At 44.0% G+C, this 18,566-nt stretch overlaps 1 protein-coding gene across 9 annotated transcripts in view; it reads right to left on the bottom strand.

Annotated features, from left to right (window-relative positions):
* The window catches only part of CABIN1 (calcineurin binding protein 1), a 116,515-nt gene that overhangs the window by 60,345 nt on the left and 37,604 nt on the right, over positions 1–18,566 (bottom strand). For 6 of the 9 annotated variants that reach the window (XM_069961145.1, XM_069961147.1, XM_069961149.1 and 3 more), the window contains exons 26-28: positions 17,255–17,433; positions 11,896–12,072; positions 9,741–10,066 (exon numbers count right to left, since the gene is read on the bottom strand). In XM_069961145.1, the coding sequence (XP_069817246.1) occupies positions 9,741–10,066; positions 11,896–12,072; positions 17,255–17,433 (682 nt within the window). The remainder of the gene's footprint in view (positions 1–9,740; positions 10,067–11,895; positions 12,073–17,254; positions 17,434–18,566) is intronic. The other 3 variants (XM_069961151.1, XM_069961153.1, XM_069961152.1) reach the window with 1 other exon arrangement.

Here is an 18,566-nt window from a genome sequence, read left to right as displayed (position 1 = left end):
ATCTTGTGTCCTGCTAATAGTGTATTAGTGGTAGAAGAGTTTACCAGCATAGAGTTTAAAGGGGTACTCCGGCTTTTTCTTTCAAATCATCTGGTTTCAGAAAGTTATATATATTTGTAATTTACTTCAATTCTTCCAGTACTTATCAGCTGCTGTGTGTTCTACAGAAAGTGGTGTTTTTCTTTCTAGTCTAACACAGTGCTCTCTGCTGCCACCTCTGTCCATGTCAGGAACTGTCCAGAGCAGTAGCAAATCCCCATAGAAAACCTCTCCTCTGGACAGTTCCTGTCTAGGACAGAGGTGGCAGCAGAGAGCACTGAAAAGAAAACACCACTTCCTACAGGACATACAGCAACTCATAAGTATGGGAAAACTTGAGATTTTAAAGTAGAAGTAATTTACAAATCTAAATAACTTTCTGACACCAGTTGATTTGAAAAGAAAAAAAGATTTTCACCAAAGCATTCAAGATAGTTGCAGTTGTCTGTGTAGAGTAGATCAAGAATATAAGGCCCCGTTCCCACTGAGGAAAGGTAGCGGAATTCCGCGACGGAATTGTCCGCCGCGGAATGCCGTTAGCCTCCCGCTCATAATGGGAGTCTATGGGAGGCACGCGCTCCTGCTCTGTACGCGCTGAAGAATGAACATGTTCATTCTTCAGCGCGGACAGGGCAGGAGCGCGCGCCTCCCATACACTCCCATTATGAGCGGGAGGCTAACGGCATTCCGCGGCGGACAATTCCGTCGCGGAATTCCGCTACCTTTCCTCAATGGGAACGGGGCCTAAGACCAACGTACCCTACAGAGCCATACAGCTTCAGAAAACTTTATTTCCAATGCTATTCACCACTACATACATGAACACTTCAAAAGGGGGTACCAGTTTGGGGTGTGGCACCCAATAAAAAACAGGTTTAAGCACAATAAAATGAACAATACAGGAGGATTGTCTAGACAGGATACAATTTTATCTTCCTCCCAGATATATTACATTAAAGGGGCACTCTGGAGATTTTTTTGTCCTTTCAAATCAACTGGTGTCAGAAAGTTATATAAATTTGTAATGAACTTCTATTAGAAAAAAAATATCCAGTGTTCCAGTACTTATGTCCTACAGGAAGTGGTGTATTCCTTCACACAGTGCTACAACTCTGAGTTGCAGTAGCCAATCCTCATAGAAAACCTCTCCTGCTCTGGAAAGTTCCTGACATGGACAGAGGTGGCAGCAGAGAGCACTGTGTCAGACTGGAAAGAATACACCACTTCCTGCAGGACATACAGCAGCTAATAAGTACTGGAAGACTTGAGTTCTTTTTTAATAGAAGTAAATTACAAATGTGTTTAACTTTCTGACATCAGTTGATTTAAAAACAATTTTTACTTCGGAGTACCCCTTTAAAATGTCTGTACGAACAGGAATTGAAGTTGTGAGGAACTCCTACCAAAAGGTATAACACACTAACATAACACTAACCCCTTTTACTGGTACAACTGGCATGTGTGCCCTCTATAGAGGTCTTAAGGCACAGGCGTCAAACTCAGGCCCTTCAGCTGTTGCAAAACTACAATTCCCATCCAGCCTGGACAGCTGGAGGATCAGAGTTTGATACCCCTGTCTTAGTGTCACTGTTGTTTCATTTTTTTTGCAGAAATCAATAGTACAGGCGATTTTAAGAAACTTTGTAGTTGGGTTTATTAGGCAAATATACCATTATCTGCATTCAAAAAGACTTTCCCCAGGTCCCCCCCCCTCTCATCCACTGCTCATTATCAGGAAATCTTGACTCTTTTACACAGTCAGGCCCTGTCTGTTCTATGGAGAGGGGAGATTAGTCGGCAGCAGAGAGCAGAGAACAAAGGATTACACCGCGGTAGTGAAGAGCGAGCATGCTCGTCCGAGCTTGGTAATCGATCGAGTATTAGGGTACTCGATGGTACTCGTTACTCGGACGAGTATCTCGCGATACTCGAGAAAACCTCATCATCGTTGTACATCTGTAAGTTTGGGTGCTATTTCACAGCCAATAAACATGCAGGAGACTCTTTGGTACATCCTGCGATCACGTGGGACCCATACATGTCAGATGACCCTGCCATATAAAAAGCGCAGCCAGCAGTGCTCGCTTCAGAAGCATGCTGTGAGAGATCAGGGACAGAGCTGCTGCTGGTCAGGGAGAGTGTCAGTGTAGGATTTAGCGTTCCAGTAGGCAGGGTATATACTAGCAATACAAACAAACAGCCCTTTTAAGGGCTTCAAATCGTTTTTTAATAGTATAACTACAGACTGCTGGCTGGGACTTGCAGTGCTGCTACCACGATTTAACCAGCACACTGTGGTGATCGGCTGCTGGCAGAAAGGGGACATTAGGTGTTGCATACAGACCCCTAAGAAGTGCTGGGCCTTAACTGGCATCCATGTTGACTACTGCTGGGCCTTCACTGGCATCCATGTTGACTACTGCTGTGCCTGCCTTTGCCTCCATGTTGGCTACTGTTGCTCCTGCCTGGCCTCCATGTTGGTTACTGTTGCTCCTGCCTGGCCTCCATGTTGGTTACTGTTGCCCCTGCCTGGCCTCCATGTTGGTTACCGTTGCTCCTGCCTGGCCTCCATGTTGGTTACTGTTGCTCCTGCCTGGCCTCCATGTTGGCTACTGCTGCTCCCGGGAGTTCTCTGTGTGCTCAATGCCATGCAGTGTCTGGCCTAATTTTGGGGAGGCTCACTTGCTTCCTCACTCACTTTTAATGGTTCTCTGTGTGTTCAATGCCATGCTGTGTCTGGCCTAATTTTGGGGAGGCTCACTTACTTCCTCACTCACTTTTAATGGTTCTCTGTGTGCTCACTGCCATGCTAGGTCTGGCAGGCTGACTGGCTACCGCTTCTACCTTGTTCACTCTGTCCTCACCGCCATGCTGTGTCAGGCTGAGTTTCTGGCTGGTTCATGATATGCTACCTCTGTTTTAATGGTTCCCTGTGTTCTCACTGCCATGCTGTGTCAGGCTGAGTTTATTGGGTGGTCCATATGCCTACCTCTGTTTTAACCAGGCTGTTGCACAGAATTAGGCATAATGGTGCCATTAGGCAGCCTCAGAGGCATGCATACATGCCGCCCCTGCTGTTTCCTGTCCATTTCCATTGTGTTTCCATCAATTCCTGAGGTTGACAGGTTTTCACACGACCTTCCCTCCACCTAACTTGAGTCTCCTGCAAAAATGCTCAAGTCTCCCATTGACTTCAATGGGGTTCGTTACTCGAAACGATCACTCGAGTAATGGGAAATATTTGTCTCAAGTAACGAGCACCCGAGCATTTTAGTACTCGCTCATCACTACACAGGGGGACCTGTGTGAAAGCCGGTATTCAGAGGTCAGAGAGGTCAGTGCTGACTTCAGAGCAGATAACCTGGTAATGTAGCATGTAGCTGTAAATTAACTCTTTGTTGTCCTGTTTTGGTGCCTCATCTCCCTCAAACTGCTTTTTCATGACAAAAATGCTTTTTTCGGCTAATAAACTAAATTACAAAGTTTCTTAAGATCGCCTGTACTTTTGATTTCTGCAAATAATTTTTAAACGACAGTGACACTTTAAGGGCTTGTTAACATCACAACATAAACCAAGTAACATACATGAAACCTTTTAACTGCAATCTACACTTCTTCAGTCACCTATGGTATATGAGATATGGTAATAATGCTGGTTGTTATTTTTGCAGGTTCACGTGTTCTCAGGAATATGCGGGTGTTGCATACATAATAACTATATACAGGGCCGATGGCATCTCTTTTCCGGGTTTAAATGTCAAACTAACATATCTGAGTTATGTTATCAGACAGATATCTGTGCAAGGTCTCACAGCAGTCTCTACTAACTCTAGTGACTTTGGATTTCCCTATGTGATTCCCACGTCTTCCCACCATCTCGGCCAGCCCTTACTGCTGGCCGGGTGATATATTTCTGTTAACAAAACAAAGCAGTGTCAAAAAATAAACTGTGTACAGTATGTCAGCCAAAGCGTTCATACAGCAACCAGACAAACCCCGCTGAGCCCACACAGAAATCATGCTGCATGCCGGCCTACACTAACACACATCCTCAAGCTGCCAGCCAAACTGGTGGAGCACGCTGTGCATCAGGGCTTCCGGGTCTTCTTTTGGCTGATTTCCATTGACTATACTCTCAATAGGGTCTGGAACAAGCTGTGGAAATATACAGCAGTTTATATGGTGTTGAGCCCACCGTGATGGTCACTGGTAGATCAGGTAGAAAGATGGGTCGTTAATACTTTGCACACTTCCCATTGCCTTAAAGGGGTACTTCGGCAAAAATCTTTTTCTTTCATATCAACTGGTATCAGAAAGTTATACAGATTTGTAATTTACTTCTATTTGAAAATCTCCACTCTTTCCATACTTATCAGCTGCTGTATGACTAACAGGAAATGGTGTTTTCTTTCCAGTCCGACACAGTGTTCTCTGCTGCCACCTCTGTCCCAGACAGGAACTGTCCAGAGCAGGAGCAAGTCCCCATAGGAAACCTCTCCTGCTTCCTGACATGGCCAGAAGTGGCAGCAGAGAGCACGGTGTCAGACAAGAAAGAATAAAACACTTCCTGCGGGACATACAGCAGATGATAAGTATAGGAAGACTGGACATCTTTAAAAACAGAATTAGTTTACAAAGCCAGTTGATTTAAAAGAAAAAGATTTTTGCAGGAATACCCCTTTAAGTGGCATGGCAAGCTAAGCGGTTTCCTTAACTTGGAGGTTATAAAGAGATTAAAGAGACTAACGCGTCTAATTTAGAAGGATACTCGTCTAAAGAGTGAGCGTAAGTGCCCTATTACATGGAACGATTATCGTTCGTATTATCAATATATCGTTCTAATTTAAACCATAATCATTCTGTGTAAATGAAGGCCTCGAGCAAACCACCAATGAGAAATCGGTCATCTTTTGTTTGGTGCTGACACCCAAATCACCGGTAATCGTTCGCTGTAATTCCACATTTGTTCACTAATCGTTCAGTGTAATGCTGGGTTTACATGGAAGGATAATTCGCCCAATCGATCGTTTAACGATTTTGAAGCAACGATTTAGTTTTTATAACGATCAGCATTTAGACATAGTGTAAAATCATTTTAAAATAGTTATTGCAATCGTTTAAAGATCGCTTAAAGGGAACCTGTCACCCCCCATGACGGGGCAGAGCCGACCGCCTGGTGGAGAACCTTTCACCGGACGAGCAACGGCGTAAATGAGCGCCGATCTGCTAGATCAGCGCTCGTTTACTGCGCCTATTCCACGGCCCCGATGATTGTGAAACAAGGGCTGCAGGGACATCGTTACCGATGTCCTTGCAGCCCTTGCTTCATACATTACCTGTCCGGGCCACAGGTCTTCTTCTCTCGGTCCCACGAGCCGCAGCAGTTTCGAAGCGGGGCTGTCTGAACTGACAGACCACTCAACCAATCACTGGCCACGGCGGTCCCGGCCAGTGATTGGCTTAGCGGTCTGTCAGTTCAGACAGCCCCGCTCTGAAGTCGATGCTGCCGCGCGGGACCGGGGAAAGAAGACCTGCGGCCCGGACAGGTAATGTATGGTTCTGCTGAAATCGTCGGTCGCCGCCTCGCACCGCTATTCAACTGTAGCGATGCGCTGATGGCGAACAACGATTTTTAGGTCTGAACCCAAATGAACGATCAGCCGATGACACAAACGTTCTCTCTATTCCACGGAGCGAAAATCGGCCGAATGGGGCCGATTCGGCCGATTATCGCTCCTGTGGAATAGGCCCCTTACCCTGTGCACAAAGTCCCGCTCCTGGACCCGCTCCAATTACCGAGATATCCCCGTCGGAAGCGGTGTGCCCGCGCTCATCAGAGAGGAGTCAGACGCCCATAGAGAATGACGGCTCCATTCATTCTCTATAGGCATCGGACTCATCTCTGCTGATTTGCATACAGCGCGCGCTCAACTTCGGGCACGAGATCTCCGTCCCGGGACTGGGTCCAGGAGCAGGACTTAGAGGAAAGGGTAAGTATCCGGGGCTGCACCGGGGGGGTCGGGCGGGCTCTGCGCTCGTGTCTCTGGTAACAGGTTCCCCTTAAAATTGCTTTGTCTAATAGGACCCCAATTCTGTCCTGAATCCATCAGACACTATTTCCGACTGTAATGGCTCTCGGCTCTCCTCTTTCTATCTGGTTGTTTAAATGACAGTGACACTTTAAAAACATCCCTTGGCACCACACCATACTCTCCAATCCAAGTGATTAAAACAAAAGAAGTCATACAGTGAGTCATGTGTGGTAGAGTGTGCAGAAAGGTTAATGTGTCCAATGCTCCCCCTTCTCACTGGATCTACTAGTTCATACAATGTGTAGGCAGTGACTGTATTAACTCCAGTTTTATGGCTTGACAGACTGTGGGAGGATAGCTGTGCTCCCAGGGGTCTGCCATCCCATATACAAGATGAATCACTACAAATACACTGCTTCTATGCAACAGCATTCAACCCCTAGGAACATCAGTCAAAAAAAAAATCTGTCAATTGCCGTCATGCGTCTGCTTCTAATCAGAGATCGACAACGTAACCTAGGTAAATCAATAAGGGATGCAGGCTTCTCAGCATGTACGGCAGGCTAAGAGACAGTATGGTAAGGCAAATAAACATAGCGATGTCTGTCTAAATGCATAAAGCTGCGGTTTTTATGGGGATATATAATTTACATGTATGTCCCTTAAAGGGGTACTCTGGTGAAAATCTTTTTCCTTCAAATTAAAAAGTTTCAGAAAGTTATATAGATTTGTAATTTACTTCCATTTAAAAATCTGAAACCTTCCAGTACTTATCAGCTGCCGTATGTCCTGCAGGAAGTGGCGTTTTCTTTCTAGTCTGACACAGCCCCAGAGCAGGAGAGGTTTTTTATAGGGATTTTCTACTGCTCTAGACAGTTCCTGACATGGACAGAGGTGGCAGCAGAGAGCACTGTGTCAGACTGCACTTCCTGCAGGACATACAGCAGCTGATAAGTACTGGAAGATTTGAGATTTTTAAATAATAGTCAATTACAAATCTATATAACTTACTGAAACCAGTTGATCTGAAAGGAAAAAATATTTAGCTGGAGTTCCCCTTTAATGTCATCACTGGATTCCAACTATTAGTTTTAGGTACATTTATAAGCATTTGATGGTGACACAGGAAAAACATTTACAATGTACAATACAAACCAGGTTATTATAAAAGATGTTCTCCTAAATCTGAAAAGATCTGAGGAAGGCGGAAGCAATATGAGGGGGTGACACCTATTACCTCTTTGGTAAGAAACTAAATATAAGGTAAACAGTATATGAGGTTTATAGTACTTTCATGCAGTGATTTAATCTATATGTTATTATACCTCAATTTACTGGAGAAGACAACAAAAACATCAGAAAGGAATACACTGGGCACACAATGTGCCAGAGATTTGTAATTTACTTCTATAAAAAAAAAAAATCTCAAGTCTTCCAGTACTTATCAGCTGCTGTATGTCCTGCAGGAAGTGGTGTATTCTTTCCAGTTTGGAGAGCAGGAGAGGTTTTCTATGGAAACTTGCTACCGCTCTGGACAGTTCCTGTCATGGACAGAGGTGGCAGCAGAGAGCACTGTGTCAGACAGGGGAGAATACACCACTTCCTACAGGACATACAGCAACTGAAAATTACAGATTATTAAAAAAAATAGAAGTTACAAATCGCTGACACTTTCTGGAAAATATTTTTTATAAACTACCCATTTTTTTAGGCACCAAATAAAAATTTTACGGTACAGCTGGATGTTTGGACTATAAAGAGGCAGAGATGTTACATTTATTACTGCATCTAATGGTCTCTGATCTCTTATATAGTGTTGGGCCCCTTAGGCTCCGTTCACACGGAGTAAAAGTGGAGGAGTTCCACAATCCCGCCAGCCTCTGTGTCATAATGGCAGTCTATGGGAGGCTTGAGCGCCTACTCTCTCCGCGCTGAAGAATTGACATGTCCATTCTTCAGTGCAGAGAGAGGAGGCGCGCGAGCCTCCCATAGACTGTCATTATGACACAGAGGCTGCCGGGATTCCGCGGCGGGGGATTCCATTGTGAATGTGTGAACGGAGCCTTAAAGGGCAACTATCAGCAGGTCAGAATCTAACCTGCTGATATCTCCCAATTGGGCATAGGGCGCTGAGGTTTCTTACGTTCATCCTCAGCAACGTTTCTGTGATATTAGGCATTTTGGTGCACTGGGGGCAGGACTACCACCCCCAGTGCACAGATTCTTCCTCCTAATGAATATCAGCAGAGTGGGCTAGCTGGGGGTGGGCCACAGTGGGCTGGCTGTGATTGGTGCACAGGCAGGGCTGTATTAACAGCTGCTGCTGCCCTAGGCACTAAACCTGAAGACGCCCCATCTTCACGCCCCAATTGGCGATACCAGACCTGACCAATACCACCATACCCCCCACCCCCCTGGAAAAGACACCAGATTTACTGGCAAGTCTGAACAGGAGGAGGGAAACTAAAAAAATAAAAACAAAAAAATTATTTTTTTCTGTCCCCCTGCTCCCTGGTGCTGCCCCCCTGCAAGGTGCTGCCCTAGGCACCGGACCGCGGGTGCCTAGTGGTAAATACGGCCCTGTGCACAGGGGGTAGTAGCCCTGCCCCCAGTGCAGCTAAATTAGCCTAAGCAGCATAGGAATTAAACTCCTAATAACACAGAAATGCCGCAAAAGATGAAGGTAAAAAAAAACGTACCTTCATCCTCAGCGCCCCTTGCACTATAGGGAAATATCAGGAGGTTAGAGTTTTCTAATCTGCTGATAGTCTCCCTTTAAGACCCTTTTACATGGACCGAATAGTGTTTAAGGGTGGGTTCACACAGGACGACTCACATTGGAAATCTCGCTGCGAGTTTTGCAGGGAGATCTGCTACGAGGTAAGGTCCTGGCAGGTCCCTGTGAATACATACTCCCAGTGGTCTGAAAGACCGCTGGGAGTATGTAATTCTGTCGCCCCCTTAACCCGTTTATCTGCTCCCGCTCTGTGTATACATTACCTGTCTCCTTGCTGCCCAGGGTCCCGGCTTCCTGCTCTGCCGCCCGGCCAATCAGTGGCTGCGGCTGGGCAACAGAGCAGGAAGCCAAGACCCCATGCAGCAAGGAGACAGGTAATGTATACACACAGCGGGAGCTGATGAAGGGGTTAAGGAGGGACCTGCCAGGACCTTACCTAGTAGCGGATCTCGCTGCAAAACTCGATTTCCGCTACGACTCGTCCTGTGTGAACCTGCCCTAAGAGAGTTTCTAGACACACTCAATTACCAGATAATCGATCGGTGTAAAGGGCCCAGCGATCTAGGAAACTCACACCATTAACAGCCATACTACCCACTAAAATAGGGGATGTGTGGCTGATGATAATGCATTTAACCCTTTAAGGACACTGCCAATTTTTTGGTTTAGTTTTCTCCTTGTTACCTGCTTGAAAAGCGTATTTTTTTTCACCTGCAGAATCACATAAACGCTTGTGTTTTGTGGGACCAATTGTACTTTGCAACTACACCACTGATTTTTCCATAAAACAGGCAGAGAAACCGAAAAAAACAAAATGACTTTCTTTGGCCCTTCTATCTGCATCTCTTTACAACAGAACATCATGTACAGCTTTTCAGGCAACATGCATAAACCACCACAAACCTTGCAAAGATTAGTTCCATATATCTTACCTGGTGGGTATGGCTGTGAGTATACAGGTAAGCCAACCTGTACAGGCTTTTGTAGTGTTGTGGGAAACGGCTTAGACATAACTTGAAGGATGTGATGCATTGCTCAATTAAGACTTTACGTTGTTCTTCGGCCCCTTCAGGTAGACATTGGGGGTAGTCCAACATATCTCCAGTTAATTCTGGTTTCTTTTTGGGGTCTCCCATGGGTAAAGGGGGTGGTAGAGCTCTTATGGGTGTGCTGCAGGTAGGGGAAGTCTGTACTTCAGGAGAAACTTTCATCTCCACTGAGCTAGCGTCTGGTGGTTCCACTTGTTCATCCGTCCTTCCTGTAAGTTTAGAAGACAAAATATCAATACCAATAATCGTTGGCAAGTTTATATGGACCGGTTTGAGAGCACATGTTTTTACAGCACACATTCAAAGAGGTTGGGAATAGAGACATGTCACCTAACTCCGCACAGGAAAACCACAGAGAACACATTGAGGACATGAAATAGTGCCATGGGGTAGATCCTCGTCCAACACCAGAGATTAACATAAAAATCAAAAAACTATACCAAGTGTGCATTCCCCAACTGTAATATTAAAGTGTCACAGTCATAGTACAGGCAATTTTAAGAAACTTTGTAATTGGGTTTATTAGGCAAATATCTGCAATCAAAAAGACTTTCCCCAGGTCCCCCCCCCCTCCTCTCTCTCATTCACTGCTCATTATCAGGAAATCAGGATTACACAGCGGGAACTGTGTGAAAGCCGGTATTCAGAGGTCAGAGAGGTCAGTGCTGACTTCAGAGGAGATAGCCCGTTAATGTAGCTGTAAATTACCTCTTTGTTGTCCTGTTTGGTGCCTCACGTCTCTACACCCCTCCTATCTCCATAAGAGAACCATGAAGACAGGGGGGAGAGCTTCAAACTGCTTTTTCATGATAAAAATGCATTTCTCTGCTAATAAACCCCAAATACAAAGTTTCTTAAAATCGCCTGTATTTTTGATTTCTGCATAAAAAATTTAAACAACAGTGACACTTTAACCCTTTAAAGTGCATCTGTCACCAGCAAAAGCCAAAATAACAACATCCTTACATAGCCCTTTTTTCCACTTCTCCTTTTGGCCCTCCTTAGACATAAGCATTGGGGGGGTAGCCACAGCAGGGGCCAGACTCGGTAAAGAAAAGTTTTTATTCTATTTTTCCCCGTCTCTGCAGCATCCTTCTTTTATCATAGACGGAATAGCCCTTTTACCTGTCACTGTGCAGAGGTTGTAATTTTAAAGTGCAAACAAAGCTGCTGCTGGTAGTTCGGACTCCTGTGTGGAAATACCCCATGTCCTGGCACACTCCATGCACAAAGTCTATTAAGTAAGATTAGGGTTCGTACATGGTGGAACATGGGACATTTCCACAGAAACCCAATCTTCCAGCATCAGCATGTCAAAATTTCAACCTTGGCGCTGTGACAGGTAAGCATTCAAGGCATTGTCCAGCAAGCAGAAGACGGCTATGCCTTCTGCTTGCCTACACTGAATCTCCCACCCCCCCATGCCTTCCAAAAAGTGGGAGAGGGTGGGGCTAAACAGTGATCACTGTGTGGGCGAAACAAAGCGGAGATACTGTGCGGCTATTTTACATTGCACACAGGCGTAGCTTCACCTGCATGCAATGATCGTGACTTAACCCTGCCCACCCCACATCTCAGAAGGTTTATTTCCTAAAAGTGGGATCTAAGAAGGTGAGTGTCGGCGAGCAGAAGGCTCCTCCTTTAGGCATTTGTGAAAGTGAACACTTACAAGCATCAGAAAGTTGGACCAGCAAAAATCATATTGGATGGGTGGGGCCATTTGTCTGCCATTGCCCATACACGTTACAACGATGTGTGGCCAACGAACAACGATTTTCAAAGCTGTCAAAACCCCACAATGAGCCGACGAATTGGTCGCTCAATGGCTGATCTGTGGGTCTATTACATGGGGCAAATATCATCCTATTCAGCCAGTAATTGCCCCTTGGGATTCAACCTGGTGTACATATTTACCATTTGAATGTATATTAGTTTCCAGTGATTGTATGCACTGTACTTAAGACAAAAAACAAACCTATCCACCTGGAGGGGTTGAGTAGGGGTTGAGTAGCCCAATCTCCTTCTTAATAGAGCTTACCTTTCTCATCTGCTGCTAGCTGCACATCTCTGTAATGTGATGAGCTGTGGGAGTAATTGGGCTTCTTCTCCATGTATAGTCCCTTGCTGCTGTCTTGCGAGCTGGCCGGCTCAGTGAAAGTGTCCTGTGTTGAGCTACAGTCTGAAAGGACAACGGCCATGCTGTCCTGGCTGCGCTCTAAGAGAAGGAAGATGCGCCATAAGTTACGTAGCCAACGTCTAGACACCCCTCCACCAGCAAGCATTAACAATAAGCAGCAAGAGCCAAGGACAAGGGACAGGAAAGACAATCCAACAAACACTCTATCAACATCACCTGTTCTCCTCCAGTAGCACAACATTAAGCACTTACATTAGATACAGAGAATTATTAGATCCAGTATTATAAGACCTAGATAGACATGGGACAGAGTGTTAAGATGAATGGACAGAATATTTAGTACTGTGCTCCATGACAAAAGGCATTGTTATATTTTTATACAATCTAATGTAACACTACATTTCCAATGTAACTATACCACAAGCATGAAAGGAAATCTTCACAATTACATTACATTGAACCTATTGTTTTCTATCAGAGTAATGATTTTTCAGGGTAGAGATCCTGTGGAACATAAGAGGGTATGTGCATTGTGTGTGAGAGTAGCAGGAAGGTTACTACTGGGATTTCTTATTCTTCTATTTCCAACAAACATTCACAGAAAAATCTATAATGGTATAGATGAGTATAGCGCCTTGATTGCATTTGTTCTGACGGTCTATAGATCTAATAATAAGGCGAAGATCAACAGTTTCATTGTAACAATTTTTAAAAGGGGTTATCAAAAATGATCAAAAACACAGCTATATTTTCTCAAAAAATTACACCACCCCTGTTCCCCAGGTTGTGTGTGGTATTGCGACTCAACTTCGTTCACTTCAGGACAAGAGTGATGGAAAAAAGCACCATGTTGTTCTAATTATTTATCTGTTATTTGTGACTATATTTTTTTTATTTCAATTTTTGTACATTGCTATGGGGGCTGCCATCTTGCCTGATCGTTTTTTAACAGCATTTAGTGACATGCTTTACAGCAACCCTCATGGACCCTCATGGTCTCCTTGAGATGAATGTGAAATATTACTGAGTGTACTCTACAGCTGCCTGCTCTTATTACTACATACAGAAAAGGAAATTTCAGTTTAATTTTAGCTCCAGTGGTTAAAAAAGAAAAACAGCAAGATTTCAGAATTATTTTATAATAGATAGAAAAATGGAAAATTAGAGAGAGAAAAAAATCACCCAAAAAAAAAAAAAAAAAAACATAAAAAGGAAATTTGTCATTTTCGGTTGACACGTTTCCTTTAAAAAATGCCTTACCCGATACACGGGGCGTTGTGGATGGCACAAAAATTCGTCATCTAAAGCTCTACAATATTGGACATCTACTGAAATTTATTTAAACTGCTTTACCCCTCACAGATGTAGGGGTTAAAACTGCTCACACACAAGTCTTCCTTTAAAGGGGTTTGTTTTGTTGCACAGTTATGCTCAGCCAATCGCGGCTGAGCAGCTGATGACGCGGCAGAGGGGGGGCGGCATCAGGGATGGCTGCAGCGATTTGGCCGGCCTCCCGAAGAGTACGTCGTTGACAGAAGATCTAGGAAGGACGCGTGTCAGGTATGTATGGCACACTACACTTCCGGGGTCCACGTGGGGGGGGTGGGGGAACACATGGAAGGGGGCGATTCACATACATAACATACATTACAAAGTTGTATAACTTTGTAATGTGTGTTATTTTGTGAATAATTTCTTAGCACAGCACTACCCCTTTAAGAAAAAAAATATACATGGCTAGGAACAGAAAGCGCATAGTGCTATAGATGGCCTGTATATGCAACACAATGCTTCGGGTTTACACTCCAACACAGTGTGGCTCTGTTAGGGAAACTACAGTGTAAATTATATGATGGAAGAGATTATTGGAAATTGATAAATTCTCCATATAGAGGTTATAAACTTTATAGAAGTTATTTAAAACAAATTTAAGTCCAGTGTTACCTCTAACTAAAACAAGGCTTTACCCAGGTAAAAGATGTCTGTAGGAAGGTCATGTGACCAAACTCCTTAGATCCATCACATGTAAGTTAAAATTGACAAATACTGATCTGTCCATTAAATCTGCCACTTCCTTTCCTTTGAAGACTCACAGCTTATGTAGGAGCACAGCACTTCTGGCTAGATATCACGTCTTGATGTTGATGTGTAAGAAGCAGAGAGGATGATTAGGTGTAAGGATCTGATTTGCTTTGTAATGGGTACAAGACTGGGTCAAAGCATTTCCAAGATGGCAGATCCTGTGACTGGAAATGGTTAGTACCTACAAAAAGTGGTCCAAACAGTGAACCAGGGATAGGGTCAGGGGCACGCAAGGCTCAATGAAGTATGTCGGAGAGTGAAGGTTAGCCTGTCTGATCCGATCCCACCGGAGAGATACTGTAGCACAAACTGCTGTTAAAGTTAATGCTGGCTATGATAGAAAGGTGTCAGAACAAACAGAGCATCACAGCTTGTGGTGTATGGAATTGCGTAGATACAGACCAGTCAGATTTGTAATTTACTTCTATTAAAAAAAAAAACAAAAAAAACTCCTTCCTGCACTTATCAGCTGCTGTATGTCCTGCAGGAAGTAGTTTATTCTTTCCAGTCTGACAGTTCTCTATGCTGCCACCTCTGTCCATGTCAGGAACTGTCCAGAGCAGGGGAGGTTTTCTATGGGGATTTGCTACTGCTCTGGACAGTTCCTGACATGGACAGAAGGGGCAGGAGAGAGCAGTGTGTCAGACTGGAAAGAATACACCACACCTGTAGGACATACAGCAGCTGATAAGTACTGGAAGGCTGGAGAATTTTTAATAGAAGTAAATTACAAATCCCTGACACTGATTTGAAAGAAAAAACATTTCACTTGAGTGCCCGTTTATTAAAAGATGGCTTGGTGATAGATCACATTTTCATTTATACCATGTTAATGTTATACCTACCAAAAGATTGCATGCGAAATACACCCATTCATGGCAATGGTACTCCCTAATGTCAAGATAATGTAGTCTAGTATTTATGTGAAGGTCTGATTTTTGGAGGTCCTGCCACATAACTTACAGGACTCAAGGGGTCAGAGCTGTTTTGGCAGCATGAAGGGAAACTACACAAAATTAGGCAGGTAGTTTTAATATTACGGCCCATCAGTGTAAATCAGTAGAAATGTAATTCATCTTTTAAATACAAAAAAAACCCTTTTCTATCTTGGGTATGATTACCCCATTATATATAATAACAGCTACACAACTCTTACTCTTAAATAAACTCTAGGAGTAGCATAAATAAAATCCAAGAGTAGCATAAACTATTGACAGAGAAGCTGAACAGAATGATGTATCACTTACATTGTTCTGTACAGCTGATTTGGAGATATCCTCCTAAATAACATGGACCATAAGTAGTCCTCTCCATTATGTGCATGAGCCCAGTAGTCTTGAATATTCATGAGCACCAGCACCCTCTGCCCACCAGCTGCTAATTGGCAGTTCTCTATTCATCCTGTGTATAGGCAGGCGACTGTCAATCAACATCTGGAGGGTGGAGGGAGGGGTGCGGCACTAACTTCATTCTCCTGCATATTAGGAGAGCCACTGAACAAAATTATGTATGAAATACGTTGTTCTGTTCAGCATTTCTGTCACTAGTTTATGCTGCCCACATGTAAGGCATTATACACCTAGTGACAGATTCCCTTTAAATAAATATACATGTATATGATCACTGTTAAATATATCTTATATCACGTAGTACAAGAAAGCTTAGCTAGTAAGCAACAGGTTAAAGCAGGCAGGTAAAGAACATGAGGTAAGGAATAGCTTTGGATCACTTTGTGGAAGATGCGCAGCAACACACTTAGGCATAGTAGGATAACAGAGGTCAAGTATGCAGGTGACGCTTTTCCCGTAAAGAATTGTATTGCCCAGCTCAGCAAAGTTTCACACTGTGATGATATTTTTTCCATGTCCTAGAATGCCCTACTGGTAAATCCCACCAGTAACAGGCTGATTGAGTTCTTAAAAACTCTGGGGTCAAAGATCCATTACACATATGGCTTGGAATTAGAATTCAGATTGGGAGATTTGGATGTCTGCAATTCAGTTATTAAAGCTGCCCTTTAGATCCCAGCCTGTAATGATGGATCAGGTAACATATTCATAGGATTCTGTTGGGTTGTTTGAAAGCATTTAAGATCTGATATTTTGAAGAAGAATAATAATTGGAGTGGGCCAAGCAAAAGGACAATCCAATCCGTCAGCATGCATCTCTTCCCCCCACCAGCCAGAAGGAAAAGGGGCATTCAGGACAGTGAGAGCCGCCTCCAAACGGGACACAGTGCACCTTGGGAAACATAGAATATAAAGTGTGTAAAGTTTTACCAGAAGAAAATGCTTTGGGATAAGCTAAAATCTACATCTCTGACCCTCCATCTTTACTAACTTCCTCCATGCAGGCATCCATGCAAATTGTTCTTTTTATGCTTTTTATAGCTTCAGGTATTTGAATATGTGAACAGAACAGAAGTGTGGTATCTAGCCTTAAAGGGGTTATCCGGTTAGGTAAAATAAATGTGGAATCATCCCCCTTACTGGAGACTAACAATTTGTTCCATATTTGTCATTGCCTTTTCAGTCCCCTTCTCCCAGTTCTGAGGTTGCTGCTTTGTGCTGAAGACACAGAAAACTGTGTGTGAGCTTATCTCTCCGTCTCCCCCTACTCTCCCCCCTCCCTCCTGAGACGGCTCTCTTAAACAAGTCCCAGACTGGATGGATCAGCAATCTGACCTTAGGTTAATCCTTCTGCCATAGCAGAGTATAGGCGGCCAGGGACATGGTTTACATGAGCCATACTGGAAGGGAGGGGAGATGGAGAGAACAGCTGACACACAGTTTTCTGTGATTTCAGCAAAAGCAGCAGGGTCAGAACTGAGGAAAGGAGACTGATACTGTAGTGACAAGTAAGGAAGGAATTGTCAGTACAGGTATTTTGCCTAACTGGATAACCCCTTTAATTACATTATAAAAAAGGAATGTAAAAAAGTCCCGTTTGGGTTTGGCATTTTTAGCATAGAAGCCCTTACGAGAAACTTTGCACATGACATACTAAATGCACCCAGCAAAGAGGGGTAAGGAGCACGTTAGTGAGCAGCAACATTTCCCTGTCACCCAATGTGCCAGCCAGAGCTGCAGGTGATGGTCAGAGGACGTTCCCCTGAACACATCTCCCCAGCAATCAGAGCTTTGCCCAGCGCTGGTGGTATTGAGAAGGGGGACTGTACCGTCCGGCGTGGCCTGATGACGGGGGGGTTTACATTTGATGTAATCGTGGTCAATCGGAGTGGCTGTGTAAGGTGGAGATGTCAGACCTGGACCAGAGGAGGAAGGAATGGAATTCCCAGGGCCTGGCATCGTCCCAGCTGAAGAGTGAGAATCCTCATCCAAAGTGCCATGTTTCTCCCTAATATAAGAAATAAGATGATCAGACACCTTAAAAATAACATGACTGTGTAAGAATAAAATACTGTTTCAGTTTGACCATCTAAGTGCCAATTCAGCCTGTCTGGCCATGATATAATATAGCAGATTAGAAGACTGTAGGCAGAAAAAAGACCAGGATTTACCAACCACATCTGCTGGGAGATTGTTCCAAACATCTACTACTCTTTCAGTAAAATAATATTTTCTCATGTTTATCCCTTAGATTGTGTTCCCTTATTTTTGTTTTCAGATTCTTACTAAAAACCTTCCAGAGCCTTATTTAACCCTTTAATATCAGTAAAGCCTGAGTGACTGAAGATGAAGGTAATTTTTTTTTAACCTTTATCCTCTGCGACGTTTGCGTAATCATTAAGAGTTTGCACCAATCTGCCCCCGGCTGGCCCACGCCTGCAAATATCAACAGAGCGGAAAGGCCCCCAGTGCACCAAAATTACATTTGTATATGGATTTAAAGTGGAAGTCTGGGATCAGACTTTTTTTTTTTTTTTTTTTTCAAAAGAGCTAGGAAGGAGGTGGCTGAACATGGCAACATGCACCTACCTCCCCAGCTCCAGTGCTAGGGGTCTGCTGTCCTCCACCATGTTAGTGGGGTTGTGCACTGACTGGCTAAGCAGGCCTGACATGTCACAACCCAGGTCCTCTCTTAGACCAGAAGGTGGCCAGGGAACCGGAACCCGGAGCCGAGGAAAGCGGACCCCATTGCTGTTTTGGAAAAAAAAAAAAAAAAAGCCTGACTCCGGACTTCTCCTTTAAACTGTTAATATTGCAGAAATGGCACGGATGATGAAGGTAAGAAAATGACCCCCCCCATCCTTAGCGCCGCAGGTGCTATAGGGAGCCATCAGCAGATTTCCCTTGAAGATCTGTTTAATCTGAGACAGAATGGTTGTGGGGAAACCTCAAGAACAAACTACAGCTGTCAGGTAGTGTATCCCTACCAAGTAGGCTGCCCTAAGGCTGGGTTCACACTACGTTTTTGCAATCCTTTTTTTCATCCGTTTTTTGCAAAAAAAAAAAAACGGATGCATGTGTGTGCATCTGTTTTGAACTGTTTTCCCATTGAATTCTATTATGAAAAAAAAAAACGGATCA

This window comes from Dendropsophus ebraccatus, chromosome 3 (genome assembly GCF_027789765.1).
Source record: "Dendropsophus ebraccatus isolate aDenEbr1 chromosome 3, aDenEbr1.pat, whole genome shotgun sequence".
In the NCBI taxonomy this organism is placed as follows: Eukaryota; Metazoa; Chordata; class Amphibia; order Anura; family Hylidae; genus Dendropsophus; species Dendropsophus ebraccatus.
Note: the sequence above shows the minus strand (reverse complement) of the source record. Positions and strands in the feature narration are given on the sequence as shown.